Source organism: Orbilia oligospora (genome assembly GCF_000225545.1).
Source record: "Orbilia oligospora ATCC 24927 unplaced genomic scaffold scaffold00075, whole genome shotgun sequence".
NCBI classification, from domain to species: Eukaryota; Fungi; Ascomycota; class Orbiliomycetes; order Orbiliales; family Orbiliaceae; genus Orbilia; species Orbilia oligospora.
In genome coordinates, this window is record NW_011645632.1 from 796,792 (window position 1) to 821,690 (window position 24,899).

Sequence of the window (24,899 nt, forward strand, 5' to 3'; positions counted from 1 at the left end):
ACAACCACACCTCGATATATCATATCATCGTACGTCAACCATCACCATTGAAATTCGCCCACAAAACCATTTCTCTTGGAACTATCACTGGGCCTAGGCGAAAGGGGGAAAAAAAAAATGAGGGACGTCACCCCTTGCCTACTATACAACGTGCTTGTTGTGAGCCTTGGCTCCTTTCTGTTTGGCTACCATATAGCAAGTACCTTCGTCTTCCAAGAGTTTCTCAGATGATGTCTCACGAGTTCGCCTACTAACACAGGCCTAATCAATTTCCTATGCCTTAGGCTGAGCTAAATGCCCCTCAAGATATCATTAGCTGCAATGGGCATGGGACTTCTTTAGAACTAGATATGAGGCCCTGTATACCAATGTCCGAGCAAACTTACGGGCTTGTTACCTCTGTGTTTTCGGTCGGTGGTCTTATCGGGGCGGTCTCCGCCGGCTCCATCGCCGACACATATGGACGGAAACGGACTGCCATGTTCAACTCCATTGGATTCATCATCGGCCCCATTCTTATGGCTCTTGCTACTAATGTTACCACCTTAAGTCTTGGGCGTGTTATCTCGGGCCTCAGCGCTGGCAGTTCCGTAGTCATTGCACCCCTATACATTCACAGTGTTGCCCCTGTCGAATATGCCGGTACTTTGTGCGTTTGAAACCTTCGCTCTGTCTTTAACCTAGATAATTTGAGCTGACTTTAGACTACCATACAGCGGAGCTTCTACACAGGTCATAATCAACCTTGGTATTCTCGTCGCCCAATTCCTTGGCCTGTTCCTCTCTACGGTGCCTTATTGGCGTATCATCCTCGCCGTCGGTGGGTTCATTGGTCTATTACAATGCTTACTCTTGCCATTCTGTGTCGAGTCCCCCAAATGGCTTGCCTCGGTTGGGAATAGAGAGTTGGCATACCGGTCACTTGTAAAGTTGCGCGGACGAAGCGATGTTGATGATGAACTTGTGTCATTTGGCGACATTAGAAGTCCGGATGGGGACGACAATCTTGACGATGCCACTCCGAACCAAAGGCTCCTAGGCCAGCCAATGGAAGCCACGGCCCCTACAACTCCTAAAATAACACTTTACCAGTTCATGACTATGGCCGACTATCGACGACAGCTCATTGCAGTCGTTGGTATCATGATTGCACAGCAGTTTATGGGAATCAACGCTATCATCATGTACGGCGTTTCAATCCTTGGGGATATAATCCCGACTGGAGCGACTCTCATCAATGTGATTGTTTCTCTCCTAAACCTCTTCGTTACAGCGATAGCCGCAAGAATCATCGACAAGGTTGGTAGAAAGCCACCTTTACTTCTATCTATCGTGGGTATGGGTATATTTTCGGCATTACTAGGCACTGGGATCATATTCAAAATCCAGATTCTTTCAGGAATCTCGACCCTTTTGTTCGTCTCCAGTTTCGCGATTGGGCTCGGCCCACTTCCCTTTATGATTGCCTCAGAATTAGTAGGCCATGAAGCCGTAGGAGCGGCTCAGAGTATCGGCCTAACCACTAATTGGTTGACTACATTTGCTGTTGCGTCTGGATTTCCTTTGCTACGAGCAGTAGTAGGTAACGGAGAGGTTTTTTTTATTTTCAGTGCTATCTCACTAGTTTCTTTCCTCTTTGTATCGAGATACATACCAGAAACCAAGGGGAGGACGGTAGACGAAGTCTGGGGCTATGCTAGACATGTTGACTAGTTAGAATATAGGTACCTATATACCTAAGCCCAGAACATCAAGTATCATTCGCATTCAAAACGATCAGCGCCCTTATATTGGTGATCACCTTTATATGGTTACCGAAGTTCTCGATCCGTTTAATTACTCCTTGGAAAAACTGTAAATTCATAAAATATGTTCAAAGTATCTGGTAGTGTCGTGGGCAATAATTATAATTCAGGGTACCGGTACTAAATAGGTAGTCCTGTATTAAAACGCTTCGGCAAGCTGAGCTAAATAGGTAGGCGTAGTAGATTTACAAATGAACCCAGACCAAAAAAAACCTCCACAGAGGATAAAAAAAAGGAGGGTCTGTCCTACATGTCACGGCGGCGAGTCAGAGTTCTGAAGCATTTAAATACAAGACTAGGCGGCGACCTTGAATCCCTCCAGAAAAGCTAGGCATCCTCGGGGCTACCACGGGTGGAGACAAAAAACCATAAACTACGGGAAAGGGGGAAAGGGAAAATTAAAGCAGTCATTCAAGACTCAACTCTTTAAAGCAGCTTGTGTTCCAAAGTCATATCGGACTCAGGTTGCAAACCCACACAAGCTCGGAAAATATTGCACAATGCATTCCGTTGTTTAGCTAGAGCATTGACCACTGGTGTTCCTGGGGGCGTCAATGGCGCCTGCAATACATTGTTAGTATATTCGTCGCAATTATACCTAGGGAAAGGGTTCCCGAACCTTAAGCATGAAACTTAGAATACTAAGAACTGGGTGAAAGTTTCTGTACTCGTCATCGGAGCTATTCTTCCAGGAAATGCGAGTCATCATCTCAGTAACCAAAGCAAGATCTATGATGAGTGGCGAGGCAAGAAGTGAATCCTCGCAGACGTTAAAAATTCTAGCCGATAGTTAGAACCCGCCTAAGATGTATGGGACTGATGGGCGAAGTCTACTCACGAGATTGTCTGGCGTCCACCCATAAAAAGCTCCCCGTAGTACTCGTCAAGCGCCCGCTTATGGTCACCCACAGCAGGCATGTATTTGATCACGACAGTATGATCGGGATGCTCCCCTTCAGCATAGAGAATGTGATTGGCGGCAACCATGTCATCGACTACATTGGATTTTGAGATCTCCTTCGATCTGAATTGTTTTTGCTCTGCTAAGTTCTTTCCATCACTTTTTTAAAGCTTAGTTAGCGGAATAGAAAGCATAGTAGGAATATGGAGGTACATACTTGTTTCCAAGGTGGTTGTAGCTTGCGATGGACGTGAGTTTGATTCCTGCAGAAATCAGAAAGTCCACCAACGCTGACTTCATCTTAGTCTGACCGGATTTGAAGTCATCCCCTCCAATATAGCTCTTGTGAATCTCTGCAAGACTGATAATTCCAGGTACAAAGGTGTTTTGAGGAGAGCCGTTAATGAATGGAACCCCTTCGAGGATACATGCAGCAGCAAAGATGCTCGAAGGAGATATTTCATCGTGACCCGCCTTTATGGCTGTAAGAATATTGTTGGCCGTATCATTGACCCCGGGAATGATATCAGCGTAACGCTCGGTGTTTGCGGTCCACAGGACAATGACTTTATCTAGAGCGTTTTTTAGTTTAAAGTCACGTATATCCGTCCTGATTTTGTCTAGGTGCTCCTGACGTGCAGAACCGCCTGGGAGAACGTTGTCTGCGCGGTCTCCTTGGTTGGATGCGATGAAATCTGGATAATAGATCGATGGCAAAGGTTTCATCTGCTCCATTTCCTTGCGCACCAACAGTTTCAAGGTAGGCTCGAGAACTTGAGCCCGGTCCATGGCGTCAGCCAGGTTCATGCTGCTAATATCCCAGCCGCCGAGAACTAGGTCATTAGGGTGGATCATGGGGAGGAGCTTATGGAAGGGAACATTGACATCATCACCAGTGATCCCATCGTTACCGAGCTTGACCGTTGAGCTCATGAGCACAGACCCGTAGTAGTTTGCCTTCTGGGTGCCCTCACGAGTAGGCCAAGAGAGATTTTTACGGTTCGCAATGATCCCGGCAGTCACGGTCGATCCGTTGTTACCACCCCACCCAACAAGCATTAATCCAACCTTCGGTATACACCGTTCAACCTTGAAATCATACTTAGTTTCGAAAGGTGTAGCCTCAAGGTTTCCACTGGGGGTCTTAGTCACTTTAGTGGTGCGATACACATAAGATGATGTGATTGATTCATCCGTGTAGACCACATGGGGTGAATTGACGGTAAATAGATCACCCTGCGGTTGGCCCGCCTGGCCGTGCCCGTTGAGTGCATTCCCATTAGCGCCGGTATCAGCGTGAGGGGCCATTGCACTTGTGAATAATGTAAGTTGTCTTAAATGATATGTTTCTGAGTAGCGGATTCAGAGCGGGCAAAGGCAATCTAACGGCCCGCCAGAAGCAGCGGTGCGGTTAGAGTTGAAGGGGTGGTGAACCCTAGGAGGAGTGGTTTGTTTAGTAAGGAACGACATCTCTGTGGATAACTAGGCACTGTTACATACGAAGGCAAAAGATTCGAAAACGTGGTGGCGGTTCGATTGATCTCTCACTGCAACAGCGAGAGGTCGTACAATAATTCTTTTTTTTTCGATTGATTGTTTTTTGACTTCAGAGAAGATGACAGGGATATGAAGTTAACGCTAAAGGATTAACTTCAGTTATTTAAAGCTAAGAGGTGAAATTTTAAAAGATGAATGGGATGTTCGGTCGTTGCGAGTGGGATTGTAGTGGTAGCTAGGAATTGTATCGGATAAGGAGAGAGGGAGAGAAATGAATCAAAAAACTCGAGCTTAAATAGTCGTGTGTATCCCTGCGGCTTAGGTAACTGGAGCTGTCCGATAGGTGCCATGTTTTTAGCCAACCGCCAGTATTGTGCACATCTGGAGCTTCAAGTGCCGTACTGGGCCCTGCAGGTCCAAGGCTTGAGCTCGAGCTACTCGTTGGGACGCGGTCAACGGTTGGGGGTTAAACTAGGTTTGCACCTGCATGTAGGCTAGGTACTTATCAGGCCCTTGGCGCCACGCACGCGATAGCATATGCATAGCTCGGATAGCACCGATCCGGCGTTCCAGGTTCGAGGGCATTTGATAGGAAAGCAAGGAAAGATGTATAACAAGTTCAAGAAGTAAGAAGTACTGAAGTACATAGGTGCACAAAGATTAGATACAGGACCTGCTAGCACTAACAGACTTCATAAGCCATGATGTGGGCCTCCCCACACCACAACACCACAAGAGAAATAGGCATAATTCGCTTGGATATCCGCCAGCTGAAAGCTTTCTCCAGTGGTGAAAGTTGCTGGTTCTAACATGTGCCCTCCAGTCCTGGTTGCTTTTGGTACATTCAGTAACTGAGAGGAAATGGTCTGAAAAATTACGGCATGGAGCACTCACCTCGGAGGGAAACAGGAAGACATCCGCATGTCGAGACGAGAACCGAACATAGCAAAGTCACGATCACAAAGGTTCTCAGCAAAGCCTTTTATTAATCGTATCCCACGATACCGACCTGACTTGCAAATGCTGTACTAACGCTCCTAGCATCGTCATCAATATTGTTCGCGTCCCGGTTGCGGGTTGTATTCGGACCGAATATGCTGTTCGATTCATCTAAAACCGTATTCCGGCTGACATTTGCACCCCTCGGGATACTACCTACTCCTTTGTAATCTTGGGTGGCTCCTCTCCCGTTACTTTCGACATACTGCTTGAGGCGGTCAGACTGGTTTAGACTTGCCGCTTTATCTAGTGATAGCTCGCCAGCTTCTCGAGTGACAAACTCAAGCCCGGAGCTATGAACCAAAGAGACGCCTCCCGTGGTTAGGCCGTCCCCACGGCCCATACTTTCTGTTGCAGGTCCAATATGTGAAGTAGGGTTCTTCTTTTCGTGCCCTTCGAATGATTGCATTCCGGAAAACCCCGACCTATTTGGGAGACTCGGCCAGGAATCTAAGGTAAACCCGGAAAACATGGGCGGGAAAGCACTGGTAACGGCCGCAGAGTGAACGCTCGAAACATCATCTGGAATGTATCCGACGACGCTCCCCGAGTCATTCAATTCGCTTTGCCGGGGCCCTTGATTTCCAATCGAGCGCCCAATGCCGACGGGCTGTGTTGCTCCAGAGCTGTGCATATTCATTCCAGGCCTAGACACACCACTACTAGGATCCAAAGAGCCCGACGACATACTTGTTTGTCCTGAGTAAGCCATCTGAAAACGCTGTGGTCCGCGATACGACTGTCGGGGCCGCGAAAATTGAATGAAACTGATTTGAAGGTTGCTTAGGGGGCCCTCGACGAGACAATTGTGCTCTTTATAATGCAGTAAAAGATGATGCCAAAGAGGATGCTTACTCAGCACCTTAGGGTTCCCGAGTATGACAACACCATATTTCGCTCTGGTGAGAGCAACGTTGAGACGGCGGGGATCGTTCAAAAAACCAATTCCCTGGTGGTCGTTAGACCGGACACACGATAGGACGATATAGTCCTTTTCCCGACCCTGAAATGCATCCACAGATGCTACCTCGATATCTTTATAGAGCTCCTTCTTGTGAGAGCCATTCGTTTGCATCGATGATACTATATAGGACCGCTGGCCCTCGTACGGTGTAATTATCCCAATTTGTGAGGGAGAAACGCCGGCCTTGAAGAACTTTGAGATAATTTTTTCACATGCGGCAGCCTCCGTCCTGTTTCGGCCTGTTAGAGAAAAGTATGTTTAACAGTGAGCATGTGGCTATCACTAACCTGTTCAAATATGATGTCCCGCTGGCTGATATTTCCTCATTTCCAAGATTGCTCCAGAACATCATAGGGGAATCCACTACGGGCCAGGGGAAATCAACGTTTCTCCGGAGTCGCTCCTACTGTATGTCAATATATAACCTAAACCGCTGGGGGAGCTATCGTATTGCTCTCATGCTCACCTGGACGGTAACGCCATTCTGGAGGCTGCCCTCGTAAAACATATTGCTAGGAAACTCGCTAAGACACGGGTGCATACGGTACTGGACATTGAGGCGGATTGGCGCACAGCCAAGTATGACAAGGCGCTCAAACAAACTTTGATGTAAGCCCGCCCTCGCCGCCTTCTTATTCATAATAACTGGGCCCAGCTGTTGGTGATCACCAACAAGAACCAATTGTTTGCATCCTAAAACCAATGGGATCATGCATTCAGGCTCCGCAGACTGTGTTGACTCGTCAATGAGAACCGTGCGAAATTTGAATTTTGCAAGTCGTGGATCGCCCGCACCCACACATGTACAGCAAATAACATCAGCATTTGTAAGGATTTCCTTCTCTGCCGCCCGTGTCAGATGTTTGAATTTCTTTTCGTCTTGAAGCGACAGTTCCCCGAGTTCGTCTTTCAGTTGGCGTAGCTTTACGAGCTCGACATTAGTGTTGTTTATGCGAACTTGTTCATGCAGTGAAAGAAAAGAGACTTGAGATTCAACATCTTCTCTAGATTTCGCTGTCAGCCGAACTACTTTCAAACTAGTCCGATGTATCTTTTCAGTAAGTTGATCGACCGCCACATTAGATGGCGCACAAACAAGGACTTGGCTACCACTGAGTTTGGCGAGATGGTAAACAATCGTTGCTGATGTTACAGTTTTCCCTGTGCCGGGTGGGCCTTGAATCAGGGAGAGTGGCTTTTGCAGGACGCTTTTCACAGCACAAACTTGGCTGATGTTAAGCTCAGGGAGGCCAGGGACACTAAATCTCCGAGGTAGTGGCGTCTTCAGGGGCGCCGCAGCAACATCATGGCCTAGAAGCCGGTGATAAATATACCCGCTGACGCTCATTTCATCCACGGCAAAGTTCTTCATGGCAAGCTGCATGCGATCAAAGCTAGTTGCCTTCCAAACATAATCTGCAGAGAAGGAATGAGTGCACTCGGTGGGGACACTTTTGTCATTTGCACCCTTTCGAAGTTCGATGGTGACCTCATCTGACATGTTATTTGGGATCTTGATGACAAAACCCACACCCTCCCAGTGTTGCCTCAGGTCTCCCACGTACCGGAGGCGCATTTCATCACCGACAGCAAGTTTCACATCACCAAGTTCTAACTTGGGAAGCATGAAACTAGCAAGGTGCTTGTTGTTCAGTCCGATATCCCAGCGTACGATAAGGCCGTCTTGGCTTTGCGATTCCTTAAGTTTTCGGTCATAATCCGCTTCAATTTTTACCAAAGGACCAAAAACATTCTGATACTGGTAGGCGTCATCATATCGTAGGAGGACTGGCTGGGGTTCGTCATCTACTCCATTCCCCTTTTCAAGGTCCCCTATAACAGCAGCAGGATTTTCTTTCCATAGTTCCTCAAGTTTTGCAATAGCCTGGGGCTGCAAATGGCGGGCTCTCATTTGCTCCGCATCCGAGGGCTCGCTCACGAGCCAAGGCAGAAAAGAGCGATCCTGTATCAAGGGCTCCCAGCGTGATGTGTCCCAATTCATGTCCTTGCTAGATGGCATTGCTGCGCAAGGCTGGCGGCAGAGGAGGACGACCACAGTGTCAGATTTTGCAGGTATGAACCCCAACAGAAAGACATTACGTGTGCCGCAATTGTAGCATTCGAGTGTAGTTTCTCCAAGCGATGATGAGGGATGAAGACAGACTTCCTATTGTACCAGGCACGCGTATTAGTTACCAGAGCTGCGAAATTGTGGGGCTTTCAAATTCACACCTTGTGCCGAGCTCGGACGAGATGATTGACAATATGAGATGACGAGGTATTCCCGCGCCCACTGCAAAACCATTTATTACAGCTTAGACATTTAACAACGGCACTTGGTGAGTGAATACCGCAGTAACTAGTTATGGCCAAGAGCGCATTAGAGGCAAGCCATACAGAGGTGCATGATCTCTTAAGGACCGGTTTCAGGGAACCACTTACGCACAGGCATGTGGGGGCAATTCCCCATCTCCATCTCCAAGCCCATCTATGTCCTGAGGGATAGCAGAGGCAACCGGGACACTGGCGAGGCTGAGCGTCCCATCCATAAGGCTCTCAAGTTCGTCATTTTCGTCATCCGTTTTGTCAGTATCGGGTTCGTCTTCATCATCATGGCGGCGACGGTTTCCTATTCTCCTCTCATTTATTGACGAAGTCCCAACGACTGATGAATCGTCGTTGATTGACGACGCAGCGTCAAAGTGGTCCCCGAGGTGCGTGTAGATTCCTATATATGTCAACAATATCCAAGTTCAAGAGAGGGTAATTGATTTTTGGCAAACCTTCCATGTATTTTAGTTGCCGATTCGTTAGTATTGGTTTCAAAGTCACGGTTGAGTAGGTAAGTACTATTCAGGGTTAATATCGAGCTCTCAGTTCTGTTGCTAAATTGTTGAGAATGTTTTAGAGGTGGGATGAGATTGGTTTTGAGGACGGCATAGGCGATATGGATCTAAAGCCTTGGTGCAGATGGTTTGCCAAGAAATGGTGTTGGCCAAACCTACCAGCTAAATAAAACCAGCTCCCAAATTAATGCCTGATGCAACGTGCTCTTATGTGCTGCTCCCAAGCTTCACTCCCGTGATATACCAGGTTCAAGCCGGCGGTATATCATCAAATAAATATGGCCATTAGGTATTTGCATTCCTTTTTTTTTTGGGAGTCAAGCAAGAAAATCACGCCTGCTAACATTCACACTAGATACATCATTCTCCTTTCCCGACAGGGTAAAGTCGTAAGAACAGCCGGTCCCCAAATGACCAGAAGACTCTACTTACTGATGCATACATAACAGCGGCTGTCTAAATGGTTTACAACCTTGCTACTCAAAGAGAAAAATAAAATCATCAAAGAGGTTTCCCAGCTCGTACTCTCCCGCCGAACGCGGATGTGTAACTTTCTGGAATACAAAGGTCTCACTATTGTTCCCCCGTTGGTTAGGCCCGCACTAAGTCTGTACTCATGTATCATTTTTCAACAGACACCAAAGTCGTCTACAGGAGATACGCATCGTTGTTTTTTATTGCTGGAACTGACCAGAATGATAACGAGTTAATTACATTGGAGATCGTCCACCGGTATGTCGAACAGATGGACAAGTATTATGGAAATGTCTGTGAACTCGACATTATCTTCAATTTTCAAAAAGCGTATTTTATACTCGATGAGCTGCTTCTAGCGGGGGAACTTCAGGAATCGAGCAAGAAAAATGTCCTCCGATGTATCAGCCAGCAAGATAGTCTTGAAGACATGGAGGTTTGTATCGTCCGCATCCAGCAGACGCACCGCTTTACTGATGCGATTCCCACCTAGGTCGAAGAAGATACGATAACTAAACTTATGGGCGGTTAAAGGGGCCTTTGCCTTCCTTTCTTTACCTTTTTTTCCTTTTGGCTTTATTTGAGGGTTTACAGCGTCCCTATCAACAATTCCAAGGCCACCAGACGAAGAGTTAAGGAACCACTAGTATTCGACACGAAGGTTAAGCTACTTTGGTGCTCTAGCGTGAAAATCCCGAATGAGGTTGCCTCGGGCCGAATTTGTTACTCCGGGGCCGTCTATATCCCGAATGTTAAATCTCATCGACGATACCACCGGTAGTACTTCTAGCTAGTAGGAGTGGGCCTAGGGGAATACACTTATCAACCAAACATAAGAGTATCTTCCATTCAAATTTTGTCTTTTTTAAGTTGTCAATTTCAAACTCTATCAGACCGTGTAAATTACTGGGAAGCTACTCCAAACTTCACCAGGTAGACGAAAACTCATTTTCATTTAGTACCCGTATCGATAAATATCAACGTTATTAAGCAGAGATAAAACATCGAGCTAAGGTGCTCTATAGTTGGTTTATCTGCTAAATTCATGTTACAGATGTAGCCTCAGTAACACCAACCTTATCCTTACTTCGGGATGCCATGCCATTTCACTTAATTATGCATGATGCAATATAACCTACAATCGTATATATTGCTTATTTAATCCACTTAAACCAATATCAACTTCCCGACTCACTGTTGGAGCATTATAGTGTCAGGGTACCGCAAGTCGGCATTTTCCTCTAGGAAGTCCATCCAACCCTTCAAGAAAACACTCCCACTTTCCAAAATACCATCATATCAGCATCGTTACACCACCTAGAATTTCCGCTTCAGTTTAGAACTTACCGAGCAACAGTTCCCGAGTCTCCAATGACACAAAGGTGGCGTCTCGGCCTCGTCATAGCAACTGAAGCAAAACTATGGTGTCAGGGCACAGTACCTAAAAGTGGGGATTTTTAAGAAGACAGTTACCATTGAGACGCCGTTCGTCGGCCAGGAAGCCGACCTCTTTCTTTTCATTACTTCTAACTAGGCTCAGTAAGATCGCTTCCTTTTCTCGGCCTTGGAACCCATCTACACTTCCAATCTCAATTTCAGAAAATGCATCTGGGAATTCAGATTTGATGAGTCCTGACAGAAGGGCCACCTGAGTCCTGGTCAGCATTCTTACATAGATTACCTTTTGAACCTCAAGATTTAGGGGCGAGGAACCGATGACTATACCTGGGCGTTGTACGGTGTGATAATTGCTATATCCTTTGGCTGGACTCCAGCTTCTAGCAAATTTCGTAGATGATAACGACAAAGAGCTTAAGAGGAACCCAATGCATTCAAAGCCAATATCAGTATGGCGTACACCGTTTGGGGGGCGCTTTTAGATGCTTACCAGCTTCCATCGCATTACTCTTACTTTCATGCGCTCCAGTATCGTCTTCTCCAAAACCTCCATGTGGGTTCGTGTCCCAGAAAACCAGTGGCTCTTGAGTTTCGTCTGTTTTGATGACATTTGGAAGGTCTGATAGTAGATGCGATCGAACTGAGACATCTGCAAGTAGTAACGAATCGTACAGTCCAATCGAAGGGTACTTCATGATCATTTCATGCATACGGTACTGTACGGAAAGTGTTCTTTTGATGAGTGGCCCATGGAGCTTGATAAGTCTTTCAAATAAACTGAGCTCAAGCTTTCGTAAGCTAGAGGTTTTATCCGTTCTTGGGATCGTCGGCGGAAGTTGCAAATGGTCGCCAGCCAAAATGCACTTGGATGGTCCCCGAGCGAGTGGAATTAGAGATTGCGCTTCAAGGGCTTGCCCGGCTTCGTCGATGATAACAACATCAAAATTTTGTCGTATGATATCCCGACCCCCAGCCCTATATTGTACCCAGGAATCAGAAACGGGCCAACTTTCCTGATGTAGTACACTATCCTTACCCGTGAAGAGTCGATAGCACAATCTTGCTAGCTCTTACAATATCTTCGATACACCTTCGTTCTCTAACTTTACACTCTTTTCTAAGGTCGCGAATATCCTCCCAAAGCTTTCTCCGTTCGGTACCATTTCGTGTCTTCTTGGAATTGTTCAATTTCTCATCCATTTCTTTCCTAATGTCGTTGACAAGCATCCCCCCACTAGAGTACTTGATGGCAACATCGAGAGAAGTGGATATAACACTTGGAAGTAGTCGAGCCGGATGGCCAATGCGCACCATCGGGATTCGAAATGGCCCCAATTTATCTGCGATATTGTCAACCGATATATTTGAAGGCCCACAAACTAAAATCTTGAGATCTCTAGCTACAAGTTGACGGATGATCTCTATCAATGTTTGAGTTTTACCTGTCTAGTTTCTCAGAAAACCTTAGCGGCTTTAACGACGAAGTGCTGGGAATATAAATGTATAAGACATACGCCGGGGGGGCCATGAATCAAGGCTAAATCTGTAGCTTCCAGGGCAAAAGAAACTGCTTCTTTCTGTACCTCATTGAGTTGCTCGTCGAAGAAGTCCAATCGGATCTCGGATTTCACGGGTGGGAAATAAGCAGCGAGGCCAAATGCTATCTTGATGATACTCGGAAGATCCTCGGGCTGTTTCGATTTTAGGTCTAGAAAGGTCTGCATCATTCTGTACGAACACGAAATCAGCGTTGGAACATCGTTCTTCAACCGACGACACCACTACGCCAGCCGCGAGACTTACCTTTTGAACGGGGCATCGTTGGCAACTTTAACACTATTCCAGTAAATTAGCCCAATTTGCTCTCGTATTATTGTTATTTAATCTATACATCTGCATACACCCGTAGCCGTTTAGCAGTGTCTATGGAGAGGTAAGATTTATCCATATCCAGGGCAACGGCGAGCTTCTGGCTGCCAGATCTTATCACCACCCCGTTCAAACCTTCATCTTGTGTTTCTTTCTTTTGAGACTTTTTGATTGAACTTGACAACTGTTCTTGGATCTTTACTATATCTCCCGTCTTGAGCCCATGGGCAGGTATGCCTCCGGATACAAGGGAACTATCCGGGCTTAATTCCACAACAGACTTCCCCCCAAGCCCCGTATAGGAGCGTGAAATGCATAGATTCAGCAGCGCTAAACCCCGGGTGCTGAGCGCTTTGGAATTTGCCTGAGCGATGTCTTCATTCGATAGCTGTAACTCGGCCTATGTAAAATCTTGGGTTTTAGTGGATGTCGTGGCTCAGTCTTTAAAGGTTTAAAAGATAAATAAAAATTACCTCGCGGGCTTTTTCAAGCAGCTCCACCTGTTGGTCTATAGCTAGGTGAAAAGTATGGGCATCCATTGCGGGACTAGCAATGTTTTTCCATGTGGTTGTGGTGTTTGCTTTAGCTTTGAAGGTGGCTAAGCTGGAGCTGATCCAATGTAGAAGCTATAATGCCGGACTAGCGGGTACGTAATATTCATATTAACTGCTAACTTCTAGGCAGAGCAGTGACCCTTTGATTCCGAGAGGGTCTCTTATCTTGGCCCGCCGAGGCCAAGTAGATGGGTACACGCGTCTGCCCCTGGGACTGCGTGTATTCTATGTACTTAAAGCAATTATGGATGTACCAAGATTTTAAGTCGTTGCTTAACTTCTTAAAGTGACATATTGTTTATAACCATAGGATTACCTAAGACATGACGGGAAACGGGCTTGACTGAGAGGGCATTCGCTATGCCGTACTGCTTTAAGCATCAAACGTAATTTTAGAATTCCACGGGGAAGTTTTCTGGCATCAATACTAGCCTCGGATTTGGGCACTCTTCAGGTGGGGACATCGATGCTAGGGTGACGAGACGCATATAAGTGTTCCCGCCCAGTGAGATCAGAGACCGTGCTCAGCAGATATCGGAACAGGGAAAAATAAAATAAAATAAAAAAGAATAGAGTTAGTGGTTCCGTTGGCTAAATAGGGAAAGGGAAGCTAAAAGACGTTTTATAACAACGGCTAAGTAATAGGTGGCTACATAAGTAAGTATGTACTTTGCTAGGGTGAGCTAAATCAGATCCCCAATCAACACCATCCAAAAACCCCAAAATCACCCCGAACGCCTGTTCCGTCGTCCCATGAGCAGAGAAGAACAAATTAGACGCCAAATGAAGACATAAACCAAAGTCGTAGCAAAAAAATAGACGATCAACAAAGCAAAAAGTAAACAAGAATCGAAGCAAGATATAAAAACTCGGGTTATATCTCCATGTGCTCTACAAATTCGTCACTGTCGGAACCGGGGGTTTCCCATAAGCGCTCAGAGTCGGAATTCCAGTCTTCGTCATCGCACTCCTCCTGCCATGTTTCCATTGTTCTGTTTGAGTGGGAATGACTGCTTTTCGACACCGCGCGCAAGTATAAATAACATACCCGTTTTCGGTGTTTATTATGAAAGAAATACATCATACACCAGAGAAGGCCTTCCGTGGCATAAGGGTCCTCCAGGTTGTCTGGTTCGTAAACGTAGATAGCGCAGTCCTTAAGATCCATCTCCATGTCTATCGTTTCCCAGAGGTTCGGGATCGTTTTTCCAAGATTAAAAAGGGCGGCATTGAAGCGATTCATAGTTGTAAGAAGACATCGTTCTTTGCTAAAGTGGTCAGGCCGTACGATAGAACTAAATTCGTGGTATGGGTGCGATGCATTCAGGGTTGCAAGGAGGTACGAGTATATTTTACGCGAGCTGGTTTGATCGAGCGGCCCAAACGGTGACGATCGGGAGAAAAGTTCAGTTGAGTCTAGTGGTGGTGAAAGCGACGCTGAAAGCCTTGCATCTGCTTCAAATTTCGTTTCTATTGTATCGGTTATAGAGCGGAGCAAACGTTTGTCGGAACCAGTAGCCTGCGGGTTGAAGGTTAGCCAGGATATTTGTGGCGGGATGGCGATGTGGGAAAACATAGCTTACCTTTGTTGTATAAAGGTCACAGCCACCAAAAACACAGCAATCGCTTGTTGAGAAATTGAGATCAAGGTTTATTGCATCGATACCTGGCAGGTGTAGAAACTATATTGATTGATGGATATATACTAGTTAGGAACAATCCCTAGGGATTCGGTGAAACCATATGAAAGTAGACTTACCTTCATGACGCCCGTGGTTTTTCTTTCAGAGATGAGACTCGCAGTAGCTTTCTATAGGAAATCTTATGGATTTTATTGGGGATACAGATTACTGGGAGTTCCTGTCCGTTCTTGCTGAGGGGCAATATTTACGCTGGCGCGAGTTATCAAAAGGTGGTGGTTCTGGATGATGCTCGGGGAATGCGGTAAACCACCGAGCTTCGGGAATTGTCGCACTTTCAGTTGATCAGCCCATCCTGTGGTGCTGCTGACTCAGCAGCACGAACTCTATGCGGACGCATGCTTGAGCTCGCACCTGCCATAGGTCAATAAGAACCAAGTACCTCACACCACATCACCATCGTCACAGCCGACGACCGCCGCTTTGCGGGTAGAAAGGAATTGGAATGGAAATAATGGAACCGGAAACAGAAAACTCGCCCGAGGGAGCTGGCATTTCCCAGACCGCACAAGACTATATCGATGCCCAACGTCAGCTCGAAATCGAAGCTCGGGAGATTCTTCCCTACGTTCGGACCCTTCCCGCTGCTTTCTATTTGCACTCTCACAGTTCGCATCTCATTGAGATAGAAGCTGACCTATGAGCCATATCCCATAACTATAGTCATTTGACACATGTACTAAGCCACTCGGGCCTTTGCGTCAGCTCATCTTCGCTTGCATGAAATGCACTTCGAACGGGTCATCGCCTGCAGGAATTTGTTATAGTTGTTCGATTTCCTGTCATGGGTCTCATGGCGACTTAGTTGAACTTTTCTCGAAGAGGAATTTTGAATGTGATTGCGGTACTACACGTATGCCAGGGTCTTGCTGTAACCTTCGGAAAACACACGAGGACCAGCCAGCACAAGGGAACTCGTATAACCAGAACTTCCAGAACCTATTTTGCCAAAGCGAACGTTACGAGGCCGAAAGCGAATTTGGAACCATGTACCAGTGTCTCCTTGGCGATTGCTGTGGAGAAGACTGGTTCCATGATCGATGTATTCTCGGATTATCTTTGGATGGCTCTGCCGACTCTAGTGAAGATGATTCTGGTGACATTCAGGGCTTCCCGGATGAAGGTTCTTTCGAGTATTTCATCTGCTGGGGGTGCATTTCAGCCAATCCCTGGCTTTTGCAATATGCTGGAACACCTGGTTTCCTAGAACCGGTTGTTTGCAGGGAAGTTGCAGTTGCATGTCCAGGCCAAAGTAGCGACGCTACGGTTTCTAGGAAACGCAAAGCCAGTGCAATTAGTTCTGAGGGTGACACTGCCGAGACCGATTCCGAACCTGCTATTCGTGTCGGTGGACCTTCAATAGCAGCCCCAGAGGCAAGCGTTGAAGCTACCTCTACCAAACTTTGTAAACTCCCACAGAATAAGCATCTAGACCTGGCCAACAAGAAGGTTTCACTTTTCCTGCGCTCAGATTTTCGAGACCACCTTTGTCAATGTGTGTCTTGTCTCGAAAAACTCAAAAACCACAAGTGCCTTCTAGAGGAGGAAGCAACCCATGAGCCCCCTTTAGATTCCGATGCCGGCGAATCCACAGGCCACAACAGCCTCCTAGATGCCGGCGAAAAGGCACTTAGCAGTATCGACCGTATACGTGCAATTGGTTGGTTCCACCATTCTCACTGAAAATACCTTAGTGCATTGCTTTGCTAAACCGAGTATCCGTATATAGAAGGAGTCATGGCCTATAATATGCTTAAAGACAAGGTGAAAGAGTTTCTCCAGCCATTTGCTCAAGAAAAGCGCGTCGTTTGTCAAGAAGATGTCAAACAGTATTTTGAGGCGCTCAAGGGAGGCTCAAAGACGACGCATTATCCAGAGGATAAAAACTGATTGGTGAAGCAGTTGTGGCAGGGCCCTAGCCTATGGCCTTTCCTAGTCGGCATGAAGTTATCATAGAACAAAAATAGCTCCTTGCATTTCCTTTCCCCTTGCTCCAACCCTAGATTTGTCGGCCGGATTTCGATATGGAAATAATATGTATGCTTTCCAATTCAAATTCAGTGTAGCCCTTGGGCTCACATATTCTGCAAAGCTTGATGATTCACCGTGGGAGGATATGAAGCGATGTTGCTGCGTAAGCTCTCTACTTGAGGTACGCTCCTGTTCCCTACCTGCAAAGGCGGTATTTTCAGTCCTTCTATCGCACTCCTTGTCCTGGTTGCAGGTTTTTGTCGGCCTAGCTTCTTTACAGAGGTCGGTAATGCCAAGGTCTTGTGTCTGTTTAGTTTGAATATCAACGGCGCTATCTAAGCCTCTGAAACCTGGCTCCCTTTTCCGAAACAATCTCTGAGGGTTTCGAGAAGGGGATTCTGGAGTTGGAGCAAAGGGCTCAGCGGTGGGGCTGCTGTATTTTCGCACAAATGACTTGCTGCGAGATACTATATCAGTTTGGTTGTATCGCTTTGCACTACGCCTCTGGCTCTTGGGCTTTGTCGTCTGAGGTGAAGGCTCGAGGGGAGATTGTTGGATCGAAGTGTTGCTGGTTGGGAAATTGGCCGGTTGACTAGAGCAGTGAGCTAAAGGTAGATGTGCGTGTTCGGGTTTTCGGCATATTCTCTTTCGGAAGGTACTTTTTGCCCATTGATCTGACCGAAGACGAGCAAAATACTCCTTTTGTTGTGTGGCTGGCTGCGGTTGCCCGCCTCGGCGTCGCGTGCGAGTTCCACCAACCCAGTTCATAGATATATTTTGGATGAGCAATGACTTGGCCTGGGGGTCGACGATGGCCAGCTGTTGTCTAGTACGAAATTGCTTCGGTAGGCCGTTGTGTCAGATACACATACTACATTTCCATTCAGTCACAAAACTACAAAGGGGAAAAAGGAAGAAATAGATAAGTAACAAGGAAAACCGAAGTCAAATGATTAATCATAATTGCCAGGATCTGGTATTTTACAGCCTAAACTACAAGGGTATTCTAACTGAAATCGCAACGATAAACCGAGTAGAACGAGGGTGGGAAAGGGGCAAGAAATATTGATGATGAAATATAGAAGGAAATGAAGGGCCAAAGGAAACCCCAAGAAGCAACGGTCTAACGAGAGAGACACTTTGACGCAATAATGGAAATAATGTCGTTAACCAGGCTAGAAGCATGCGAAATTGCGACTCTTCTTTTGCTTGGATAGCTCGTGCATACGCTCTTCTAGTTGCTGTCGCGCCTTTTCTGCCTTCAGCCTCGCGAGTCTTTCGTCCTCCATTGCCTGCATGGAATATCTACTGGATTGTGATTCATTTCGAGTTCTATCAAGTTCTTGTTGAGCCTGATTAGCCTTTCGCTGATATGACTCTTTGTCCGTGGTAAGCTTTTTCATTGTCTTTTCGCAATCAGTGAGAGCCTCCTCTAGGGTCGCTGTCAATGCCTTTTCAGCTTGTAGTTGCTTTTCCAACGTTTTTATTCTAGCTTCTTGATCTTCGAGATGGGTCACGACATAGTCCTTGCTGGGCCGACGGGAAATCGTTGGTGTCGATGGAGGCATTTGTGTTGAGCTTGTGGCGGTTGGAACCCCAGCGTTAGACGCTTGATTTGGTGGTAAAGGTGGTAGCGGGATCACGGGTGGCGGAGAAGGCAAAGAAGCAGTCGATGCGCTCTTCCTTAGGTTTGTGGATGATACGGAGTTTGATCGCTGCGTGCGATTAACAGTACCAGGGGGTAGAGACGTCAATTCAAGCTGCGCATCTGCTAGTTTCAGCTACGGAGAAATTTTAAAGTTAGTTAAACCTAGCGTTGATAAAGAATATACTTTTTACAACCAACCTGAAGGGTATTGAGTTCGTTCATTAGACTGTCTATATGATGCGAATTTGTTTGTGCCGTTGCCTCATGGCTGGCCAGAATGCTGACGCGATCTGATTGTAAGGCGCGAAGTTCCTCCTCCGCCTCCAAAAGCCGTTTCCTGGAATCCTGATGCTGATCATAGGTGCTCGCTAGCTGTTGTTCCAGTTGATCTATAACACCGGCGTGGGTTGCTTCCTTTTTGATCAAGTCATTTAGCTCCTTCTGTGACATAGTGTGTAGCTCTTGCAACTCTGCCACCAGAAGCCTCTGCGCCTCGAGGTCTTTACTATATGATGTAGCCTCCTCACCAAGCTGCCGGTTCCGGGAAATGAGCTCGTCCAGTTCGGCTTTGGTTTTCAAATTCAGGTCCTCAAGAGCGGCAACCTCGTCTTTCAAGTCGTTATTGTTGATCCGAGCATCTTTTAAATGTGCAGCTTCTGTTCCAAGTCGGACTCGACTAGCTTCTAATTGCTCCTCCAAAGTCTGAAGTGTTTGTCTGAGCTGGAAAGTCTCCTTTTCTTTTGACTCAATAGTCGCCTGAAGGCTCTTGATTTCTATTTGAGACTGCTCAAGGCGTTGCATAATGGTTTTAGTCTTCGATGCAACCAAATCAAAACCCCCCACGCTATCGGGGTGATTGATCACTGTAGACGATTCTGTTCGCTCTTGTTCGATAGGCAGAGCCAAAAGTCCGAGCAAAATATCGATATCAGACCGCTGCAAAACGGAAGGATTCTTCTGGTCGGCAAGCCGCTGGTCCTCTGAACGGGCATAACCGCAACTTATCTCCAATCTAAGTTTAATCTGCGAAAGTGCGGATAATAACAGGTGCCTGTCTCGATCGTGGGAACCGGGGCCTATACTAATGAGGCCATCCACAATAAGTATCAGTTGTTCTAGCGTTTCCAGAAAAGAAGAGTTATGCCCGTCCTCAGCCGTCTTTAACAGCTCTTCTAGTTCTAACACGCTCGAAGAAATCACATCGGCCGAGGTGTCTCCATCTTTAGAATTTTCCTCCAAATGATTCGCAATAGGGGGTCTCGATTGCACGGTTTGTGACAGTTGTGCTTCTTCCAAGTCAGTCTTCAGACTAATGATTTGTTGTTCAAATTCTTCTTGTTGCATCTTCAGTCTCAAATGTGCTTTTTCAAGTTCGGCCTCACTCTCCGCTAAACGGCTTTGGAGAGATGAGACAACTGAGATATCCATCGGGGAGCTTGTTATGCTAAAATGATTGCGAATGGGTCAGTACCTAAAACCTGCATAGTTTGGGTATTATCGTCTAACCTTGATCTTTCACGGGCTAGGCCATTAATCATTGCAGTTTTGGTCTCAATATCTTTTCTTAAGCCGACCACTTCATGCTCTAATTCCTGGATCCTTTCAGATCTAGACTGTAACTCATGTAGCGCAGCGTTTATATTGAGATCGAACACTTCTCTCGCATCTTCGTTTTCCGTTAGGTACTGGAGCGCTATCGACCGTAGGCTTTTAAATGCTCTATTCGCTCTGTCGACTGCCACAAGATTCTGGCTCGATTTTCGGCGAAGTATTTGAGCTCCTGTTGGCGATGTTACGCCATCTAGACGCGATTTGGAAATTGTGGCTTTGAGATCGTCAACGAGATCAAGAACTGCCCTGTGTTCCTCTTGAAGGCCCAGATACCGCGCCTCAAGCTCACTAAATTCAGCCCCGAGGTCTGTATGTTCATCACAGTGTAATTGCCGGGTTTCTAAATCGGTATTCGAGACAGACGGTGGGTATGGCTGTGATTGGTCCGTAGTTTGTGGCTTTATGGTCGATTGTTGGTTGGGTATCTGAGATTGCGACTGACTGTGCCCATAGTGGGACACATTCGAACTAATCTGTTGAACCAACGGGGTTGAGACGAACGACGTTGAAACCGACTCGGGAGACGGGGGTGGTATTTCATCTGAATTTGAGAGCATCAGACTGTTTCTGCCGTGCCGGTGTTCATCAAGTTGGTCTTGGAGCTCATGCAGGTCCCGCAACGCGCGCTCGTACCTAGCAGTCATATCCGTGTAGTCAGTCATCGTCGAGTGATACATTTCTTTGAAGTGGCCTAGTTCTTTGGCTGTTCGTTCTAGTTTAAACCGTAATTTCAAATTATCTCCTCCATCCTGGCCTATAGCGTCATGACCGCCGGATGTTGCATCTATCTGTAGGGTATCCGGGCCGGCACCGTCTTCAGTAGGAGAACCAGTAACAACGTGTGGGGCCACCAAGAGTGGGGTGCTAGACAGCCCATGGCCCTCTTCCAAATCCAGGTCGCCTTCTGGGATCTGCGGTGTATGATTCTGGTCAGCCTGTGTAACACCGGGTGCTGTTTCTGGTTGTCCCGGGGCGTGAGTAAGGGTATCCAGCTCGTGAAGAAGATTATCTAGTTTTCCCAGGCTTCTTTGCCTCTCGACTACATGTTCAAGGCGCTCCAGTTCCCTCTGCATGATTTCCATACTTTGGTCGGCCTCTGCGAGCCTCTCCTCGAGTGTTGAAATATAGTCTTCACAACTTGCTTCATTTTCACGGACTCTGGTCAATTCTTTACGCAATTCCGAAATCGCAGCAGAACTTCGCTCTTCGCCAAAAGTATGACCATTCAGCCTGCCCTCTAGATCGGCCAGATACGTCTCCGTACTAGACTCCCGGTCTGTAAGTTTCTGGACCCTGTTTTGAAGTTGTGAATTTATTGTTTCAAGGTAGACTAAGCGGGATTCTTTCTCGAGAAGGGAGCTTTCCGTGGCGGAAAGGTTCGACCTTGTGCTCGAAAGTGATGTTTCGAGACTTTGGATGGTTTTCTCATACTCTAATGCATTATGTTAGTAGCGACCCACCCGAATTACTGTTCCCAATAGGGCATCAGACTTACCCAGGACGACTTGTTCGACTGCTTCAGCAAACGAATTTGAGCGAGCTATCCTATCCTCTGCAACATCCGAATGGCGATTCAGTGTTTCGCTTGATTCGGTGTCCCTCGCCTTTGTGATTTCGGAGATAAGCTTCGCGTGCCGTTGGCTAAGGGCAGAAAGGTTCTCCTGTGCATCCAGCAGCTGATTCTGCAGCTCTACTTCCTTTTCCGTTGATCGATCAACAGAGTGTCGGTTTGAACGAGTATTTGAGCCTTCAGAATTTCGAACTTGATCTCTGAGAAAGGCAATCTCAGCGCGCAGTCTTTCTACGAGGGCCCGCATGTCGCCATCCGCAGTAACTTCCTGAATTTGCGGTTTGCTTTGTATGGCACGGGCGCGTTGAGCATACTATTGACGTCGTTAGGGCACCAACTAAAATGACAACTTTCCCGAAAACGCAACATACCTGTACAGTGTTTAAGGTTTCACTGAGATGGAACTCAGCAGGGTTGACACAAGCAACCATATATGTGAAGGCATTACCACCTAGTGAATCTTGAAGGAGGCGGGTGAGTTTAGAATCTCGGTAGGAGACATGTGACCCTGGCTGTCTTGAGGATAACTGTGAAATCACTTTTCCCAAACTAGCTAACCCAGCATTAATCGATATGCCTTCCTTTGCTCTGTCCCCAAGGGCACCGGTGTTCTTCATGTAATAGTATTAGCATTTCAGGATGCCGATAATCCAGGGCAAACAACACTCGGGCAAACCAACCTTCAACCTTTCGCTCCCTGCTAGATCAACAAAGTGTAGCTTGCTATCAACGGTAATAAACCCATCGGAACCAGAAGCCAGAATATCCGCGGGAGCAGAATATCTCTTTTCCTTAGCATCGCGGCCCAATGTCGACCTCGGCTTCCTCTGTACAAGATTTATGGAGAATACTGCATGTGAGCGTGATGATTTCGCATTTATTGCTGTAGAATCAGTTTGCCGAATAGAAGATCCGAAATTCAATGCAGCCAGAAGATCATCGACACTCTCAATAGGCATCTCTTGAAGGCCGGTCAACAAAATACGGCCTTTGGTGTCCTCGCGTATATTGACTTGCCGTCTTTCTCCCGTATTTGTTCCATCCGGCAGCAGAAGGTCCCTAAGTTGCTCGTTGTATATCTTGCAATCGTTTTACCGTTAGTTTACCGGGTATAAATATAAAATATGGAAAAGAAAAGAAAAAAAAGTCCATAGTTATCCAATCGCGCAGGTACTAACCTCAACGTATGTAGCCTTCATCGACCAAGGCCTATCCTGGGGCGTAGTCTGCTTCTGAAAGGTTGGCAGGGGCGTAGAATACCGCGATGGTGCTTTGATTCCTGTAGTCGTACTTTTGCTGATAGGGGATAGTTTCTCAAAAAGAGCGAAGGCAGCTCTCGGAATCACACCTATTTAAATAAATAAGAAGGAAGAAAGGAACAGCGACCGTTAGTGATAGTGACCTTCGATTGTAGAGGCAGAGACGCTTTACCGGAGGAATCTTGTGATGTGCGCTCATTTGGGTCAGACGTTCCCATCGTATACGATTTCCCGGCACCACTCTGCCCATAAGCCAAAATGGATACGTTGTAGCCCTGCACAAAGGCATTGATGCTGTCCTGCAGATAATCCCAAACACCATCCTGTTGCACATCAGGCCCGAAGATCCTATCGAAAATAAACACTTTACGACCTTGCGGGCTGTCTATCGTAAGCGAAGTATCATTCATAGTCTGGGCCATGGACCGCTGGAACCGCTGCGGAATGAGATCATATCCGGGATCGGTGGGTTTCAAAGGCGGTCTGATCCTCACAGCTAGAATTCATGGTCGCCTGGTTAGCCTTAACCGAATATAAATCATGCAAACCGGGGACATCGAGGATGATATCTTACCAACGCGGACGGCTGTCCGGATGCTGTCATCGTCCTCGCCTGATGCTCGCGACGGGGCACGGCCGGCCCCGTTCAAACCTCCTGATGCGAGCTGTCTTGTAGTGCTATTCATGCTTAACCTACTTGCGCTTCGGGTTGAGGGTCGATTCATGCCCGATGGCGCTGGAGAATGCGGTGGTGATGTTGGCATCTCCAGGTCCAACTAAGTACTTAAGTGGTGTTTTTGGTTAGAATGCTGGACGCTAAGTCGCGACTGTACAAATGTTCGAATTGGATTAAGAGACCCATACATGACAAGGGAGGACTGATAGGGAAACTGCTCAGGGGCTTGCGGCGTCCGTTGAGAGTTTAGTGATTGCTCGCCAGCGCGCTGTAGCGTTTTACATAAGTACAAAAGATGTGGACCATATGGTGTTGGGAAAGGGGTATGGAATCTGGTACGGGGTAACACGCCCCTTTTCTGATTTTCTGGGCTACCCATGTACCCCTGCACCCATGCTCCTCCAGAAGCACTTAAAATCCCTGAAACCAGATCAACCTACAGACATGCATAAGTGCTAGTGTATGTAAGTACATACATACTTGAGCTAGGTTTCCCTCATGCAACCGACGGATGGCGACTCGGAAATGTTGACATTCGCTTTTTTTTTTTTTGATATTTAAATACTCTTGTCACAGACCATCAGCCAATAGGGATGTCAAATGCACTTTGATACATGCCATTATCAACTACGGTGCACGGACACATTTCAGCCATGCTAGCCCTCCTTGGTATATACGGTGGCTCCAAACTATACATGTGCTAAAATAGCGTTCGCCTTGAATCTCATGTTGGTTGTGGATGGAACGAAACATATGATCACACTTTGTGAGGTCATTATCGTCTATTTGACATCAAAACGAGTCAAGGCTAAGATACAACGCCCAGAATATGGGGTGGAACAAACAAACCCATCCAACCTAACTCCTCCCGATTGAATCTGAAGCTGTTACAAAACAGTATAAGAGTGCGGAAAATAGACAATCGCAAACAGAAGATATCATGAAGAACAGAAAGGGAAAGGAATAAAAGGGAAAAGGAAGGAAAAAAGTCAACGCAAGAAGTCCCGACCCAAATGAACAGTTTCATGTAAAAGAATATACGCTATATGCGCTATTAGAAGAGGCGGCGTTCACGAGCGATAATAAAGAACACGCGTTCTTACGGCGCGCTCTCGCCCATGTATGTTATCCATCTCTCCACGTGGCTAATTGCAAGA

General features: G+C 46.7%; 9 protein-coding genes across 9 annotated transcripts; 3 read left to right on the forward strand and 6 right to left on the reverse strand.

Moving 5' to 3' along the window:
• Positions 1 to 368: 368 nt before the first annotated feature.
• On the forward strand, positions 369 to 1,713 carry AOL_s00075g230 (uncharacterized protein; the record flags this gene model as incomplete). The annotated part of the gene is made up of 2 exons (XM_011122541.1): positions 369 to 649; positions 717 to 1,713. 2 exons carry the CDS (start codon positions 369 to 371, stop codon positions 1,711 to 1,713), a joined length of 1,278 nt encoding a protein of 425 aa, XP_011120843.1.
• Positions 1,714 to 2,231: 518 nt separating this feature from the next.
• AOL_s00075g231 (uncharacterized protein) lies at positions 2,232 to 4,014 on the reverse strand (the record flags this gene model as incomplete). Its single annotated transcript, XM_011122542.1, has 4 exons — positions 2,232 to 2,366; positions 2,425 to 2,584; positions 2,644 to 2,865; positions 2,924 to 4,014. 4 exons carry the CDS (start codon positions 4,012 to 4,014, stop codon positions 2,232 to 2,234), a joined length of 1,608 nt encoding a protein of 535 aa, XP_011120844.1.
• A 1,174-nt stretch (positions 4,015 to 5,188) lies between these two features.
• AOL_s00075g232 (uncharacterized protein) lies at positions 5,189 to 8,956 on the reverse strand (the record flags this gene model as incomplete). Its single annotated transcript, XM_011122543.1, has 6 exons — positions 5,189 to 6,395; positions 6,454 to 6,569; positions 6,633 to 8,333; positions 8,399 to 8,525; positions 8,609 to 8,894; positions 8,950 to 8,956. 6 exons carry the CDS (start codon positions 8,954 to 8,956, stop codon positions 5,189 to 5,191), a joined length of 3,444 nt encoding a protein of 1,147 aa, XP_011120845.1.
• Positions 8,957 to 9,290: 334 nt separating this feature from the next.
• AOL_s00075g233 (uncharacterized protein) lies at positions 9,291 to 10,018 on the forward strand (the record flags this gene model as incomplete). The annotated part of the gene is made up of 5 exons (XM_011122544.1): positions 9,291 to 9,301; positions 9,368 to 9,401; positions 9,462 to 9,579; positions 9,648 to 9,922; positions 9,980 to 10,018. 5 exons carry the CDS (start codon positions 9,291 to 9,293, stop codon positions 10,016 to 10,018), a joined length of 477 nt encoding a protein of 158 aa, XP_011120846.1.
• Positions 10,019 to 10,677: 659 nt separating this feature from the next.
• AOL_s00075g234 (uncharacterized protein) lies at positions 10,678 to 13,292 on the reverse strand (the record flags this gene model as incomplete). The annotated part of the gene is made up of 10 exons (XM_011122545.1): positions 10,678 to 10,765; positions 10,834 to 10,894; positions 10,960 to 11,134; positions 11,212 to 11,264; positions 11,375 to 11,859; positions 11,921 to 12,330; positions 12,399 to 12,612; positions 12,688 to 12,720; positions 12,786 to 13,153; positions 13,227 to 13,292. The coding sequence occupies 10 exons, from the start codon at positions 13,290 to 13,292 to the stop codon at positions 10,678 to 10,680; spliced, it is 1,953 nt and encodes a 650-aa protein (XP_011120847.1).
• Positions 13,293 to 14,181: 889 nt separating this feature from the next.
• On the reverse strand, positions 14,182 to 15,072 carry AOL_s00075g235 (uncharacterized protein; the record flags this gene model as incomplete). Its single annotated transcript, XM_011122546.1, has 3 exons — positions 14,182 to 14,826; positions 14,891 to 14,989; positions 15,067 to 15,072. The coding sequence occupies 3 exons, from the start codon at positions 15,070 to 15,072 to the stop codon at positions 14,182 to 14,184; spliced, it is 750 nt and encodes a 249-aa protein (XP_011120848.1).
• A 790-nt stretch (positions 15,073 to 15,862) lies between these two features.
• AOL_s00075g236 (uncharacterized protein) lies at positions 15,863 to 16,897 on the forward strand (the record flags this gene model as incomplete). Its single annotated transcript, XM_011122547.1, has 2 exons — positions 15,863 to 16,667; positions 16,737 to 16,897. 2 exons carry the CDS (start codon positions 15,863 to 15,865, stop codon positions 16,895 to 16,897), a joined length of 966 nt encoding a protein of 321 aa, XP_011120849.1.
• A 60-nt stretch (positions 16,898 to 16,957) lies between these two features.
• Positions 16,958 to 17,746, reverse strand: AOL_s00075g237 (uncharacterized protein; the record flags this gene model as incomplete). Its single annotated transcript, XM_011122548.1, has 1 exon — positions 16,958 to 17,746. One exon carries the CDS (start codon positions 17,744 to 17,746, stop codon positions 16,958 to 16,960), a length of 789 nt encoding a protein of 262 aa, XP_011120850.1.
• Positions 17,747 to 18,153: 407 nt separating this feature from the next.
• Positions 18,154 to 23,791, reverse strand: AOL_s00075g238 (uncharacterized protein; the record flags this gene model as incomplete). The annotated part of the gene is made up of 9 exons (XM_011122549.1): positions 18,154 to 18,759; positions 18,825 to 20,070; positions 20,133 to 21,669; positions 21,733 to 22,120; positions 22,179 to 22,418; positions 22,488 to 22,886; positions 22,986 to 23,155; positions 23,239 to 23,562; positions 23,641 to 23,791. 9 exons carry the CDS (start codon positions 23,789 to 23,791, stop codon positions 18,154 to 18,156), a joined length of 5,061 nt encoding a protein of 1,686 aa, XP_011120851.1.
• Positions 23,792 to 24,899: the final 1,108 nt, after the last annotated feature.